Source organism: Cydia fagiglandana, chromosome 6 (genome assembly GCF_963556715.1).
Source record: "Cydia fagiglandana chromosome 6, ilCydFagi1.1, whole genome shotgun sequence".
Taxonomy (NCBI): Eukaryota; Metazoa; Arthropoda; class Insecta; order Lepidoptera; family Tortricidae; genus Cydia; species Cydia fagiglandana.
In genome coordinates this window covers 2770376-2784043 of record NC_085937.1, presented here as the reverse complement: position 1 = coordinate 2784043, position 13668 = coordinate 2770376, and the positions used below count along the sequence as shown (strand labels likewise).

Here is a 13668-nt window from a genome sequence, read left to right as displayed (position 1 = left end):
GGTTCGATTACGAACTAGTTGGCTATGAAATGAGTTGTCCTACCTTATCCTCTCTCTGATATGGGCCACCGTTTATGAGTTTAAATATTGACCAAAAACAATAAAAAGGGACCTTTAAACCAATGAGAATTGTATCATTCCATTTATTTTGTAGACCGTATAGTTGCCGCATAACCAGTTTTACGGCAGTTGTAACGAATTTATCACCTTCAATTTTTTCAATTGACTACTGAGGTACTAACACAAGTAATTAATTTGTTAAAACATAATTATATGTCCGTCGAACGCCTATTAATCAAAAGCCACCACGATCACGACGCCAATCACACGTTTCCTCTTATTTTACATATTAACAACGAATTAACTTCCCCTCAATACCTCAAACAATGCCGTAACTAAGTTATCATTACATCATGCCTCTCAATTACGGAGCCTTGGTGATCCCACGAGCGAGTAATCATTACTACCGCTTAGACGGTCTAACGATACACCCGTAAAAACATCTTGAAAAACGTAATTGAACTTTGCTAGGCGAAAATCATTGATACCCGGCTGTTTGGCAAGATCACACGTCTGCTTTAAAAAAAATAAACGTCAAAAAGCATCCAATCCGCGCGCCTGTCCAGAGAGGCGAATTTTTTAATTGTTTTTTTTTCGCGATGAATCTGCGGCTGCATGTGTTTTTCGGCCAGTTCGTGTGGCTGATTGCAGCGTTGAATGGAAAGACGTTGCAAGGGGTCCCTGGTTATGGGAGGAATTTGGTTATAAAAGCTTTGCCGGCGATTGAAGATTATCAGAGCAATGTTTATGAGGTTTTCATGGAGCCATATTTATATGTAAGTTTTTTATGACACTATTTGATTTGTTTTCTTTAGATAGGAGTAAAATCAGTGCTAGTATACTAAGGAGGCTTTAAAAATAATCCTAAGCGTAGCGACGGATTTAAAGCATTTAAAATGATTTTGCTTCTGGACCATCAAATCTTTGGTTACCCTTGGGAAAATATATTTTAGGCTGAAGCATATGGTTATGGAACAACATCATGCATGGTGTGAGTTTTTGGTGTTTTGCATGTTTCATTCATTTAATCCTAACTACTGGTTTTCAAGCAACAGGTAACAGGTTCAATTCTTACATCCCAATCATAAAACTAATAAATAAATCATTATACTATTAACTAACTGTTCATATTTGGTTAGTTTTAAGAGCTTCTCATTCTGGGCGGAATAAATAGGTATGAAATCCAAAAACAACACAAAACCATGTACGAGTATGTAGGTAAATACCTAATTTTGTTTTCGTTACGAAAAAAAACAAAATAAATACAATTCAAATCATTATTTCATTTTTTTGTATTTCATTTAAATACAAAACAATTTATAAAATTGCGCTTATATTGTACGGAATAGGGAACTCTTCACATTTAAAAAAGTACATAGTTTTCTGACAAAACTACACAAGAAAATAAAAATAAGCCTATACACCCCATATCAGGCTCTGTCACTCTCACATCGACGAATCTAATAATTAATAATTGTAAATCGTATAGGTACATTTATACGTAGACCGTGCCAAGAAATTATCTAGACATACATACATAAATTGGCTCGAAAAACATAAGCCTGCTTCGGCAGTTGAGTAACAAAGATCCCACGATGGGATGGGATGGGATGGATGGGATGGGGGGATGGGCGATGGGACGAGTCAGTCCCATTTTTACACGCCCAACCAGCCGACGCAATCGGGCAGAAATAAGGACTATTCCTTTCCCAGCGAGAAATTGTGGAACACTGCAAGAAATTGTAACTACCACCTATGATTTTTTACTACCACAAATAAGTGTCGCTTAACTTCAAACTCGGGTAAATCCATTCGACCCTCTCAGCAAATATCTACCCTATTACCAGAGTATATATAACTCCGTATAAGATAAATAAAGTCTAAGAAAAAAATGTGCCTCGGAAATCAAGAAAAAGTCATTCTCGAATAGATGGCGCACACACCTTTGGCCTATTCTCGGCTAGATGGCGTTGACGACACAGTTTGATATTAAATATTTAACAATTTTAACACATATCAGTGAAAGAACATGGGTCAGTATGGAACAATAAAAATTAAAAATCATGTATCCGTAAACATATTTTAATTAATTTATACATTATCAATTTTATTTTAAGTTTTAATCGTGTGTCGATAGATGGCAGTAAATGTACCGTGACTACAAAATTTACTTTGGCAAGAGCCCTCTATACTATCTATTCTCTTTGCTATTACCTTTTCTTAATACCAAAATCGCATAATCTGACAGAACGATTTTGAAGTTGCAAATAACGGTAATATAACTAGCGATAGGTAGGTACTGTAATTTCAGCCATGTATTAGAATAATCTGTGACCACCAACCACCACCGTTTTAAAAGTTTATTGAACTTTGTGCACTAACCGTATCCATTTTTGCTGTCATTTACTTTTTGCAATGGGTCCACGAACTAACAACACATTAAAAGCGACTTGTCAGTTTTCTAATGCGCTTTGACAAAAAGTGGTCAGGAAATTGACATGACTTGATCATTGACTTCACCCACTAGTCATTACTATTACTATTAGGTTTTTGGTAGCTAATAAGTATGATTCATGATTGGTATTAATAACTATGGCACTTGAATAATTATAAATGCAATAAAGGCGTGTTACAAAAAGACCACGGAGTAAAAAATTTACAGTGCCAATTTTTTTTTTGTAAGACAGTTGTTGAAAAAAGTTGGTAATGATCTATTATAATTAATGGTATATTATACTATTTAAAAAAATATATAAATTATATTATACATATTAGGTTATTGGTAGAGTTGGGTTTGTATTAATTGCTTACTAACAATTGTGCCTGTTTTCATTTGTTTTGCATGAATTAATTTAACAATAATTGCTAAGATAAATATTTCAATAAACTTTTGTTTTCGTTTCTAATACTATCCAGATTTCATTAAGCGACCAAAAGATGGCGTGAGTGTGAACAAATTGTGGATTTTCACCATTTTTCCTAAAACCCAATCAAATTGATATGATGTGCTAATATTGGCGCAAAGAATAAAATATGTTTATTTTACATATCTCTAAAACAAACGCCTTTATGGCACCTAATGGGTAAGGGTGGTCTCGACAGCATCGCTTCATTTTTTTTTACGAAAACTAGAATCACTAAGAGAAATTATGTATTACAGGACCTCAGCCGGCCAGCCTACACATTTTCAGGGGATCGGTCGCAAAAACAAATAGATTTAGCCGCTGTAAGTTGATTTACTTTAATATAAATAACCGACTAACAATATTTAAACAATCTACTAAACACTCCTAATTAAACTAATTTAATGAACTGAACTGTATACCTATTGCTTGAACTTACCATTTCTGTAGGTACAGTCGGCGCCAGAAATAACTACGTGGACAAAATACGGAAATTGATATGTACGGTTTGGTTGCACCAACCAGTCATCAATTGATGGACTTATTACAGTAATTCTGGATAACTAGATGTGAAACTTACATACCTTAATGTTTTAAGGTGGTGGTACTAGTGCTCTAGTGACAGTACATGTCATCTTGAAACTTATGTCATTGTCAATAGAGGTGATAGCAGGGTGTCATCTATTGGGCATTAGCATGTCGAGCACTCGTACCACCACCTTACTAATACTTTTATTTATGTTTTTAGCAAATGTTATTAGATCGTTACCTACAGACGGTTTAGCACAAACAGGCCTAATCTCATTAAGTATACCTACCTACTTATAAAGTTTTGGGTCTATCATCTTCTGCGTAGTTAATTCTGATGCTGATCACATGAATGAATTCCATTCATAAAGTGGGTATACACTTTTGCTGCTGTGTTTACAAGTCTTACTTCTCTGCAAAGTTTTACTCTGCATTGCTTAGCACTGCAAAGCTCAAATTGAAAACCCTGAAAACGACATCAAAGTTACAGGTTACAGGATGTGACCCGTGACTGATAAATGTCACGTCAGTGACTAAAAATACGCGAAATAAACCGTAAAATCAATTTAATATTACAATGACTCACGACAATTTAAATTCGATGTTAATATTTTTTGCACCATTATGAGATTATAACAAGTGTCACACATAATATGTTAAGTCAGCTATCCATTGTTAGATACTAGTTGACTCATCATCATCATCACGGCTCGTGACTGGATCATATTTTGGAATTGATCCCGCGACGGAAACGCCAAGGCTTTAGGTCGCACGACTATGACATTGACGTCATAATCGTGTGCAGAAGTTTGGGAATGACTTCAGTGGTAGACAGACGTATACCTACAATATTCTTCACCGTTTCTACAAGAGTGACGTAAAATAGTCACAAATTATACACACAGGGCGTCCCACGGCTATGCCACATGTTTTTTGTTTGTTTTTAAAATTAAAATAATGTCTTCTTTCAGTAAAATGTTCCATCTACGATATTCAAGGTACGTTCCCTCTATGTGGCATAGCCGTGGGACGCCCTGTATACAGGTTGATTTCGGGGTCGTGGAGCAAGAGAGCCAGACATCATACAGAATCCAAAGATGAGCCTAATGATGTTGTTAATTATTGTTTATCACACCAATAATGATGATTATTTTCCAGATGACAAGTAGGAAAAAATATTTTTGCATACAATTTGGTGACCCTACTCAATGTGATGTCTTGTCGCTTTCCATACAGCGTATGTCAAAAGTCATAGGGTGACCATAATTACTTAGTATAGCATTAATTTTACTTGAAAAATAAGAATAATTAAAGAAATTATCTTCATCAAATACTACCATATGATAATGTGGTTCATTTCCAGAGTCAGGAAAAGTGGTTCTGGATCACGACCCCAGAAATCAACCTATGCTTCCAATGCTTCCATGGTAGGTAGCGTAGGTGTTTGGATTTGAAATTTCGGATAATTATAATAATTAACCCATTCACCGCTAATCACAACACGTTTAGTCGTTTTGCCTCTGCGAAGCATTTTCGCTACATATCGGGAAATTTATGTGCTACGACCTAGCGTTAGGACCGTAGCTCAGCGGTAAAATATGCTAACATACCCTTCATTTAAGTGGGTTTAAAACAAAAACTCCTCCATACTTATTGCAGTAAATACGTATTAATGAATTTCAGAATATATAATACTTACTTAGTGAAACGTCATTAACACTTTTTCAACAAATCAATGTAATTCCGTACTAATGACTAGTGCTCGACATGCTAATACCCAATAGATGACAGTGATGACACCTTGCTGTCACCTCTATCTATTGACAATGACTTAAGTTTCAAGATGGTATGTACTGGGACCGCGTCGAGCACATTTAAAAATTATCCTCCTAAGTCCCTGCGTACCTACAATTTTTTCTACATATTCCAAAGTCTATTTTGAACTTTTATTGTGTAACTTAGGGTTCCAATTTCAAAGACAAAACAATTGCTTCTGGGTCTCAGGAGGTTATCGTATTCGTAACAATCTTGTTCTTTACATTCTCACAGTACCGCAATCATAATAAATTAATAATTTATGTTTGACAAATATGGCAATAAATAATATATGTTCAAGGTAATAACAGAAATCCTTTATCAATATGTATGCTCACGAAAATCATTAAAACATACCTACGCAAGTACGCATGTCATTGTCAGGCGTTTACATAAATCTGAATGATCTAATACGTGTGTTATATTATATTATATTATAGACATTAATATTAGCAGTAAATAGTGTCAATAAAAACTAATTTTATTTTAGAGAGATAACGCAACAATGCCCGAGACTGGAGTAGCCCTCGAAGTGTCGAAGTAAACAGTAGCTCTACCGCGAAAAACGAAAATGGAAATTTCGTTATCTGCCTTTTTAAGAGCATAAATATTCGAGATAAGAAAGAAAAGTAAGTTTTCATTTTAATTTTTGGCGGTAGGCCCTCTGCTTCCGACATTGGCCGTCCATCCCCGCCACCACAGAATAAATAATAGTACTAGGTACAGAAGACTCACTCTCTAACAAAACGCGTCTGTTACGATCAGCGCAGATATGGCCGCTAGGTGGCGACAGCGCCACGCGCGGCTTATGGCAAACCCCAAAATTGAGGTCGAACGGATGTACTTTTAGCTACCTGTAGCAAAGCGACGAAATTGCGGAGTGACCCACGCCTGCCGCCACCGTGTTGGCGGGGATGGAATGGCATTTCGTCCAGTGACCTGTCAATACAAAGGATTTGTAAAGGATCAGCAAAGTCCTTTTATTGCCAGCAAAGTGACAATACTGGATTTGAAAGCGTCCATAGTTTCTAACTGCTAAAAACTCTTATACTGGTTCCCATGACACGAAGCGCCTGGTTACCGATGTCACGCAATCAGTTAATAACCTGACATAGACATAGTACCTATTACCAAGTATGATTTTATGTTAAAGAAGCTGATGATCATGTAATGGACCTTAATGGCCTATATTCTTAGGGTCAAAAAGTCGTAAGTTCCCTACGATTTCCACTAGAGTTCTAATCACGTGACTAAAGGATATTTTTTTTATTGAACATTTTAAATCAGGCAACAAGGCCCATATTACAAATACCTTACAGACTAACATACATATATGTATAAGGTAAACGTACTGGTGCTCGACGCGGGCCCAGTACATGTCATCTTGAAAGATAAGAATAGAGGTGACAGCAAGGTGTCATCTATTGGGCATTAGCATGTCGAGCACTATAGTACGTTTACCTTATGCATTTTTATAAACTGTGCATAAGGTAAATGGTCTTCCTTCTGACACTGTTATTTAGCAAAATATTATCTTTATGATTAAGCCTTTCGATCGGTATGATAAAGCTACAGGCCGCGTAGCCAAGATGCCAATCGCTTACGCTCCGTAGCGATCGAAACGCAACTGTCACTGTCACACTAATATGGAAGAGTGATAGAGAGACATAATGCTTTTCGTTGTCGAAGCGATAGCGATTGTAACCTTGGCTAGACCGGCAGGTAATTTTTTTTTCTGGTGTAGCGGATTCGATTTGCGGTTCAACCATGTAATTATTTAAAAATCTATGAATGCAGTTAAAATTATTTTTTAAATTAAAATAATGTCTTCTTTCAGTAAAATGTTCCATCTACAATATTCAGGGCACTTTCCCTCCATGTGGCATAGCTGTGGGACGCCCTGTATATTTTATCCGGACAAGTTCGGTTCGAGTGGTTTTTGTTTTTGGGTCGATAGCTATAGTAGAACCCATGAAAATTGTTCATAGCATTTAAAGTTGACCCTCCCCCAAGGTATTTAGTATGACGTGATTAATGGACAGCCCCTAGACATAGATAAAAACTTAAATATACAGAATCACGTAATCGTCCGTGTACAGTCGCAGATATATTGGAGCGGCCAAGGTGCTCACAAATATCTAAACACGCCTCTATTGTAAAGGCGTTAGAGTGCTTGTTCAGATATTGTGAACACCTTGGCCGCTCCGATATATCTGATGGCGACTGTACTTGGGTGACACGGAACGGTAACCTAACATGTTTTTAACGTACATCTTCGCGTGCCTGTAATTGGCATAGCGACTAATCGGCGTGGACTAATCTGTCGTGCCAAGGACTGTTGATTGGCGTGCGTCTAAGTTTGGCACGCTTTTTAGGTAGGGTTGCCATAATTAGTCGGAACTGATAAGGGACAGTGGTATTCTAGAGCGCTATTAGTAAATAAATATATGTATATTATAGGACATTTTTACACAAATTGACTAAGCCCAACGGTAAGCTCAAGAAGGCTTGATATATAATATATAAATACTGAAATAGGTACATAGAAAACAACCATGACTCCGGAACAAATATCTGTATCACCATACAAATAAATGCCCTTACCAGGATTCGAACCAAGGACAATCGGTTTCATACTCTTCATAGGCAGGGTCACTACCCACTAGGCCAGACCGGTCGACAAAATAGGGGAAATTGATATACGGGACAAAAACGGGACCAATAAAAATACGGGACGTGATACTTAAATACGGTGACGGTCCCGTATATACGGGACGCATGGCAACCCTATTTTTAGGTGGCTATTGTCGCATCGTGAGATTACATCCTAAAACGGTCATGAGATATCTGTCGTTTGTGATTTGTGACTTTATCAGGTAACCTAGGTATCTCGTTATTCCTATCTAAGTACCTACAGTACCTACTTCAAACCTTATTTTACAGCACATAGAGTGACTGCTGTAGTTATTAGACACTACATAGTAGGTAATTGGCCTTTCCTAACAAATCAGAAAGAAATATGCGAAAAGAAGTCTTATTGTTAAGAGTGGCCAATACTATGTAGTGGCCAATAATAACTATAGCAGTCACCCTACCTATGGTGCTACATTAATGCGTAAGTAGCACTTTACATGCCTACGTCGAAAATTTAAAGGGTCCTATAATTATTAGGTACCTAAGCTTGCCACGGAAACCGCGCATGGAAAGAAAGTTTTAAACAAATTGTGTCCAATTGCATGCAGATTTGTGACGCTCCCTTATTAGGCTTCTAAGGCCCACTCGCACCATTCCACTAACCTGGGTTTAACCGGTTAAACCTGGAGTTGCTATGGTTACCAGTACAATTTGACACTAGTTTAACTGTTTAACCGCTTAACCCCGGGTTAGTGGGACGGTGCTAGTGGGCCTAAACAGATACATGATATTTACAACTCCGTTTAAACATTTTCTTAGTTTTCTTTTACGCCCTAAAACTATCCTACAAGAATTCATAAAAAAGACTCCTGATGGGCGTTGCGAATGGTTAAAGAATAGGTAATACAAGACATAAAATGCAACTTAGCTACCGAGTTGTATATAATAAAGGATGTAAAATAACTTGTTTACCTATCAGTAATCGCAAATAATTACTTACTTCGAAACACTCTTTTTAAAAGATCACTCACGTAAGTATATAAGAGGTATAATTAACACATTAAGTTTTTACTTGCCAACTCCAATTACATTATATCCCGCTGTCTTGTTAACCAGAGACATGTACATAATGCAGACTGACAATTCTTATCATTGTTAACCCTTTTTTGTAAATCAAACTCATATTTTTTATACAGTCACCTTATTTGATAAAGCTCTATAAAACATAGGTAGGTATATGTGGCGAAGAATGTCACTTTGTAAGAAGACATTTTTTTTCATTCTGTATTACTTATTATTGCTTATTGATCTCCAATTTATTTTAGTACCTACGTACTACATGCTCATTCACTGCCTTAGAAGAAAACGATTAAAAAAAAAACCGGGCAAGTGCGAGTCGGACTCGCGCACGAAGGGTTCCGTACCATAATGCAAAAAAAAAAACAAAAAAAAGCAAAAAAAAAAAAACGGTCACCCATCCAAGTACTGACCCCTCCCGACGTTGCTTAACTTTGGTCAAAAATCACGTTTGTTGTATGGGAGCCCCATTTAAATCATTATTTTATTCTGTTTTTAGTATTTGTTGTTATAGCGGCAACAGAAATACATCATCTGTGAAAATTTCAACTGTCTAGCTATCACGGTTCGTGAGATACAGCCTGGTGACAGACGGACGGACGGACGGATGGACGGACGGACGGACGGACGGACGGACGGACGGACGGACGGACGGACAGACAGCGAAGTCTTAGTAATAGGGTCCCGTTTTACCCTTTGGGTACGGAACCCTAATAAATCAAGTTTTTATACTTAATTCACATTATCCGATGATAACAGTGCAGCGGTTATTGTATAATAAACATGTCTATTGTGGGGTTTTCAATTTTATAATCGTTAATCGCTTTATGATTGAAGGCTTTAACTAATTGCTGGTTATGGACGGATGTTTTTTGTTGATGTATTTCGGGTGATCCGACATGCCAATCAAATATGCTAATAGTTCTGTATAATTATGTCTTAGTTATAAAAACAACGGATAACTTTTAATATTGAATGCCTTCGGCATAAAAAAGGTATAGATAAACTACTTATAAGTAGTTACGATTACGATTATAACAAAAAATAATAACTATTAGGGTAATTTGTCAATAACTGGCCACCTTATACTATAACTTTAAAGGAATTCTGTTTATAGGTGAATATAATAATTAATTTTTAGTTTAAGGTGGCCAGTTATTAGCCAGTGGCCGTAATTGACGATTTACCCTATGTTTAACAAAATAAAATTTGCACCGACCGACCTCTTGATGTTGATAGAAAACTTAAAGTATGTCGAATCCATAGGTCGAATCGCTATTTCGAATTTCGTCAATTAAGCGATTCCATCTGGTTCCATTCCAAATGGTTAGTCTCCTTTTTCCCAAAAAATGGACTAGGAAGAAGTAACTACATATCACCATTTTTTTTGATGACCTAGGGGGAATCCTTTATGGATCCCACTGGGCCGGGAGAAGCTCACCATAAGCCAGCGGTCGGCAACAAACGGCCCGCGGGCCACATGCGGCCCGCGAAACTCTCACTTGCGGCCCGCGAGCCTCCCTTGCTATTTTGTATGTAATATTGATATACAGCAATGTCTGATAAAGTCATAAATATTAAAATAGTTATAACTAACTAGTTTAACTATTACTATTTGGCCCGGCCTTGGCTGCTAAAAGGTTGCCTACCGCTGCCATAAACCAACCAAGACTTACCTTATAACGCCTGCTCAAATCGAATAGCAAAAACTCTACGCTCGCACTTATTAAACTCTTACAGGCGCCACGATCACTGCCCGGGCTTCAAGCCATCGCTTATCTGAAGGCAGACGAGGACTCCGGGGTTACTGGGGAGCTGGTCTTCACACAAATTGTGCCTAATGGTCCTGTGACCATTGAGGGCAACATCACGGGGCTGGTGGCGGGGCTGCATGGCCTACATGTTCACCAGTCGGGAGCTATCCAGGATAATTGTAAAGATATTGGGCCGCATTTCATCGCTTATTACGTAAGTTTTCTTGTAGGTATGACAATCGGGCCCTTTTTCTCATCAAGAATAATAATATAGGTACTTAAAACAAATATGTTTCACCGGTTGTAGAGTTGTCAACGACATAAACAATCCCTATGATTGATAGAGATTAATTACTTAGTAAAGAATCGCAGACCAATCCAGCAGAGTATAATTTTTAGAAAATATGGTTTTAATTTTGACTACTACTAATTCATGAACTAAAGCACTATGCCATAGTATGAATATTACCTACGGCTACGTAAGTAAATTTTACTCTGCAAGTTACTATGTGATTCTTTTTAGGACTTTAAGCTCTTATTTGTAAAGGCTTTTCAAAACAAACAGTAAGTGGCTCCCTATCCGTCATCGTCGTAACTCTCACATACTTTCTTTTCTTTATTCTATACTTTTTAATCCTGCAACTCCCCGCTATCTCAAGGAACGTTTCCCTTATGTAAATTCTCTTAGATCCTCTCAAAATTTGCTCCTATCTGTGCCATCTTCCTCTTCCAAATTCTATAATTGCTCATTTACTTTTCGGGCCATTCGACTATGGAACTCCCTCCCTGTCGAGTTAAGACGTTCTCAATCTATTACCTCCTTCAAATCAAACCTTAAGAAATACTACCTTTCCCTACCTTAGTTTTTCATTTTTATAATATTGACACTGTTGTTTCTTTATTTAATATATACTTTTTATGTATGTCTATGTATGTTTATGGTTATACGTATTTAAGTATGTTTATCTATAGTAATATTTTGTATTGTTAAGTTATATTCAATTCGACTTTTCATATTTTTTTCTTTGCGCCACCTACCGTATATTCTAATTCTTATGTCTCCGATACCCAAAGGTTGTCTGGAAGAGATCGCTCTTAAGCGATAAGACCGCCTGTTGTTACCTCTACTGTCTTTGTTTATGTTATTGTCCATTTATTGTAAACTACGTGTATGTGAGGTGTGCAATAAAGAGTATTGTATTGTATTGTATTGTATTGTAAGTAAAGATAAGCCCTGCCGAAAAGGTCCTATTACACAGATGTAGGTATGTGATTAAACCTACATTATGTATAAGTACTATAGTAACAGCACCAGTCATGGGACATTTAAGAGGAAATTTGGAGTATTTATGATATTTCCCTTATACATGTAAATGGTCTACCGCTTAGCGTGTTAAAAGATGAAAGTACTATCCGTCTTTCATGTTTTAGGCGTGTTGTATCAAAGATACTGCAATTAGTTTCCACATATTTAACAAATTAAAACTATGCTTTTTTTCTCCAGTCATGGACGCCAAAGTTCCAGTAATGGGCCCCCGGTAACGGACGTGGATCCAGTAATGGGCCCCCTATAATGGACATTGCTCTATCAGTATAAAATATTGAAACGGGGAATAAATTACGGCAAAATAAAACATTTTTTGGTATAAGCTTTTATCGCTGAATGTATTTTTCTTTCCACAGCCAATTATTATTGTATTAGATCCATCGAGACAATTCTAATATACCCTAACACAATTAGTTAGGGTTTAATGCGATAAAGTTCCCATGGCCACCTCCTGTCTCCATCATCAGATCAGGTCCATGTTATCATATAATATTGCATTATCATCCGATTTGCATACTTAATTACGTACTTACACAAAATTTCAACTGAATCGGAAATCGAAAAGTGGCTCAAATTCAGCTACCAAGATTGGACCCACACTAACTAACAGGGCAAGTTAAATAAAAGTTTGGAAAAACGATATTAATTTATCCGAAGTCCGAGAATACCTCCTGATTGACATATTTCTTAACTATATACACACCTTTATAATTTTTTACATCACGCAAATAAACACACCCATAAATCCGCTAAACACTGATGATCATATATATATGCATTCATAACCAATTATCATTCCACAGGGCCGTCACGGCGGGCCTCGTGACCACATCCGCCACGTCGGAGACCTCGGGAACGTCAAGGCAGACGAAGGCACGCTGGCTGTGAAAATAGTCGACCATCTCATCTCTCTGGCCGGTCCCAGGTCTATAGTTGGCCGATCTGTGGCTATAACTAAGGGGGAAGACGATTATGGGAGAGCGGGGACTGAGGATAGCGCGTTGACTGGATCGTCAGGGCCTGCGGTCGCTTGTGGTATTATTGGTTATATGAATTAAGTATGTATATATTAGGTTATTTCACTATTTTGAAGATTCAGATACTATGCCTAGAACAACATTGTGTATTTTTAAGTAGCTTTATGTAATATATATATACCCAATAGGTTTACCTTGACACGTTTTATTGTTCATTTCCTTTAAAATCAAATATGTCAGAACGTAGAAGGCATGTTGGTGAAAATCATCTACCATCTCATATTGTCCCATATTTCTAGCGATCTGTCTGTCTTTGGTCAGTGGCCACTTACCATTGTTGTACGGCCCCGTTCAGCGGTAACTTTGGTCACACTTTGGTAAAAAGTGACGTTTGAAAAACTCAATTACCAAAAAACATGACCCCGTATAGCGCCATCTAGTTCGGTTATAAACTCGGGGTCTAGTTTTCCTTAAACTTTACCTCTTCTCTTCAACAATACCTATATAGTGCGACATAAGAAATTAAATAAAATGGAACTATAAAAATTCCACGCTAAATTGTTGCCATGTACATATAAGCATTTTGCGTCAAA

At 37.1% G+C, this 13668-nt stretch overlaps 2 protein-coding genes across 2 annotated transcripts in view; one reads left to right on the top strand and one right to left on the bottom strand.

Moving 5' to 3' along the window:
• The window catches only part of LOC134665001 (superoxide dismutase [Cu-Zn]-like), a 276790-nt gene that overhangs the window by 37161 nt on the left and 225961 nt on the right, over window positions 1–13668 (bottom strand). The gene's annotated exons all lie outside the window — the stretch shown is intronic.
• LOC134664995 (superoxide dismutase [Cu-Zn]-like) lies at window positions 445–13268 on the top strand. The gene is made up of 4 exons (XM_063521757.1): window positions 445–836; window positions 3221–3286; window positions 10758–10985; window positions 12902–13268. The coding sequence occupies exons 1-4, from the start codon at window positions 660–662 to the stop codon at window positions 13154–13156; spliced, it is 726 nt and encodes a 241-aa protein (XP_063377827.1). The 5' UTR covers window positions 445–659; the 3' UTR covers window positions 13157–13268.

Coding starts and splice junctions, on each gene's coding strand:
- LOC134664995 (XM_063521757.1), top strand. CDS start 660: ATGAATCTGCGGCTGCATGTGTTTTTCGGCCAGTTCGTGTGGCTGATT. Junction 837..3,220: donor TCATGGAGCCATATTTATAT/GTAAGTTTTTTA, acceptor TATGTATTACAG/GACCTCAGCCGGCCAGCCTA. Junction 10,986..12,901: donor CGCATTTCATCGCTTATTAC/GTAAGTTTTCTT, acceptor ATCATTCCACAG/GGCCGTCACGGCGGGCCTCG.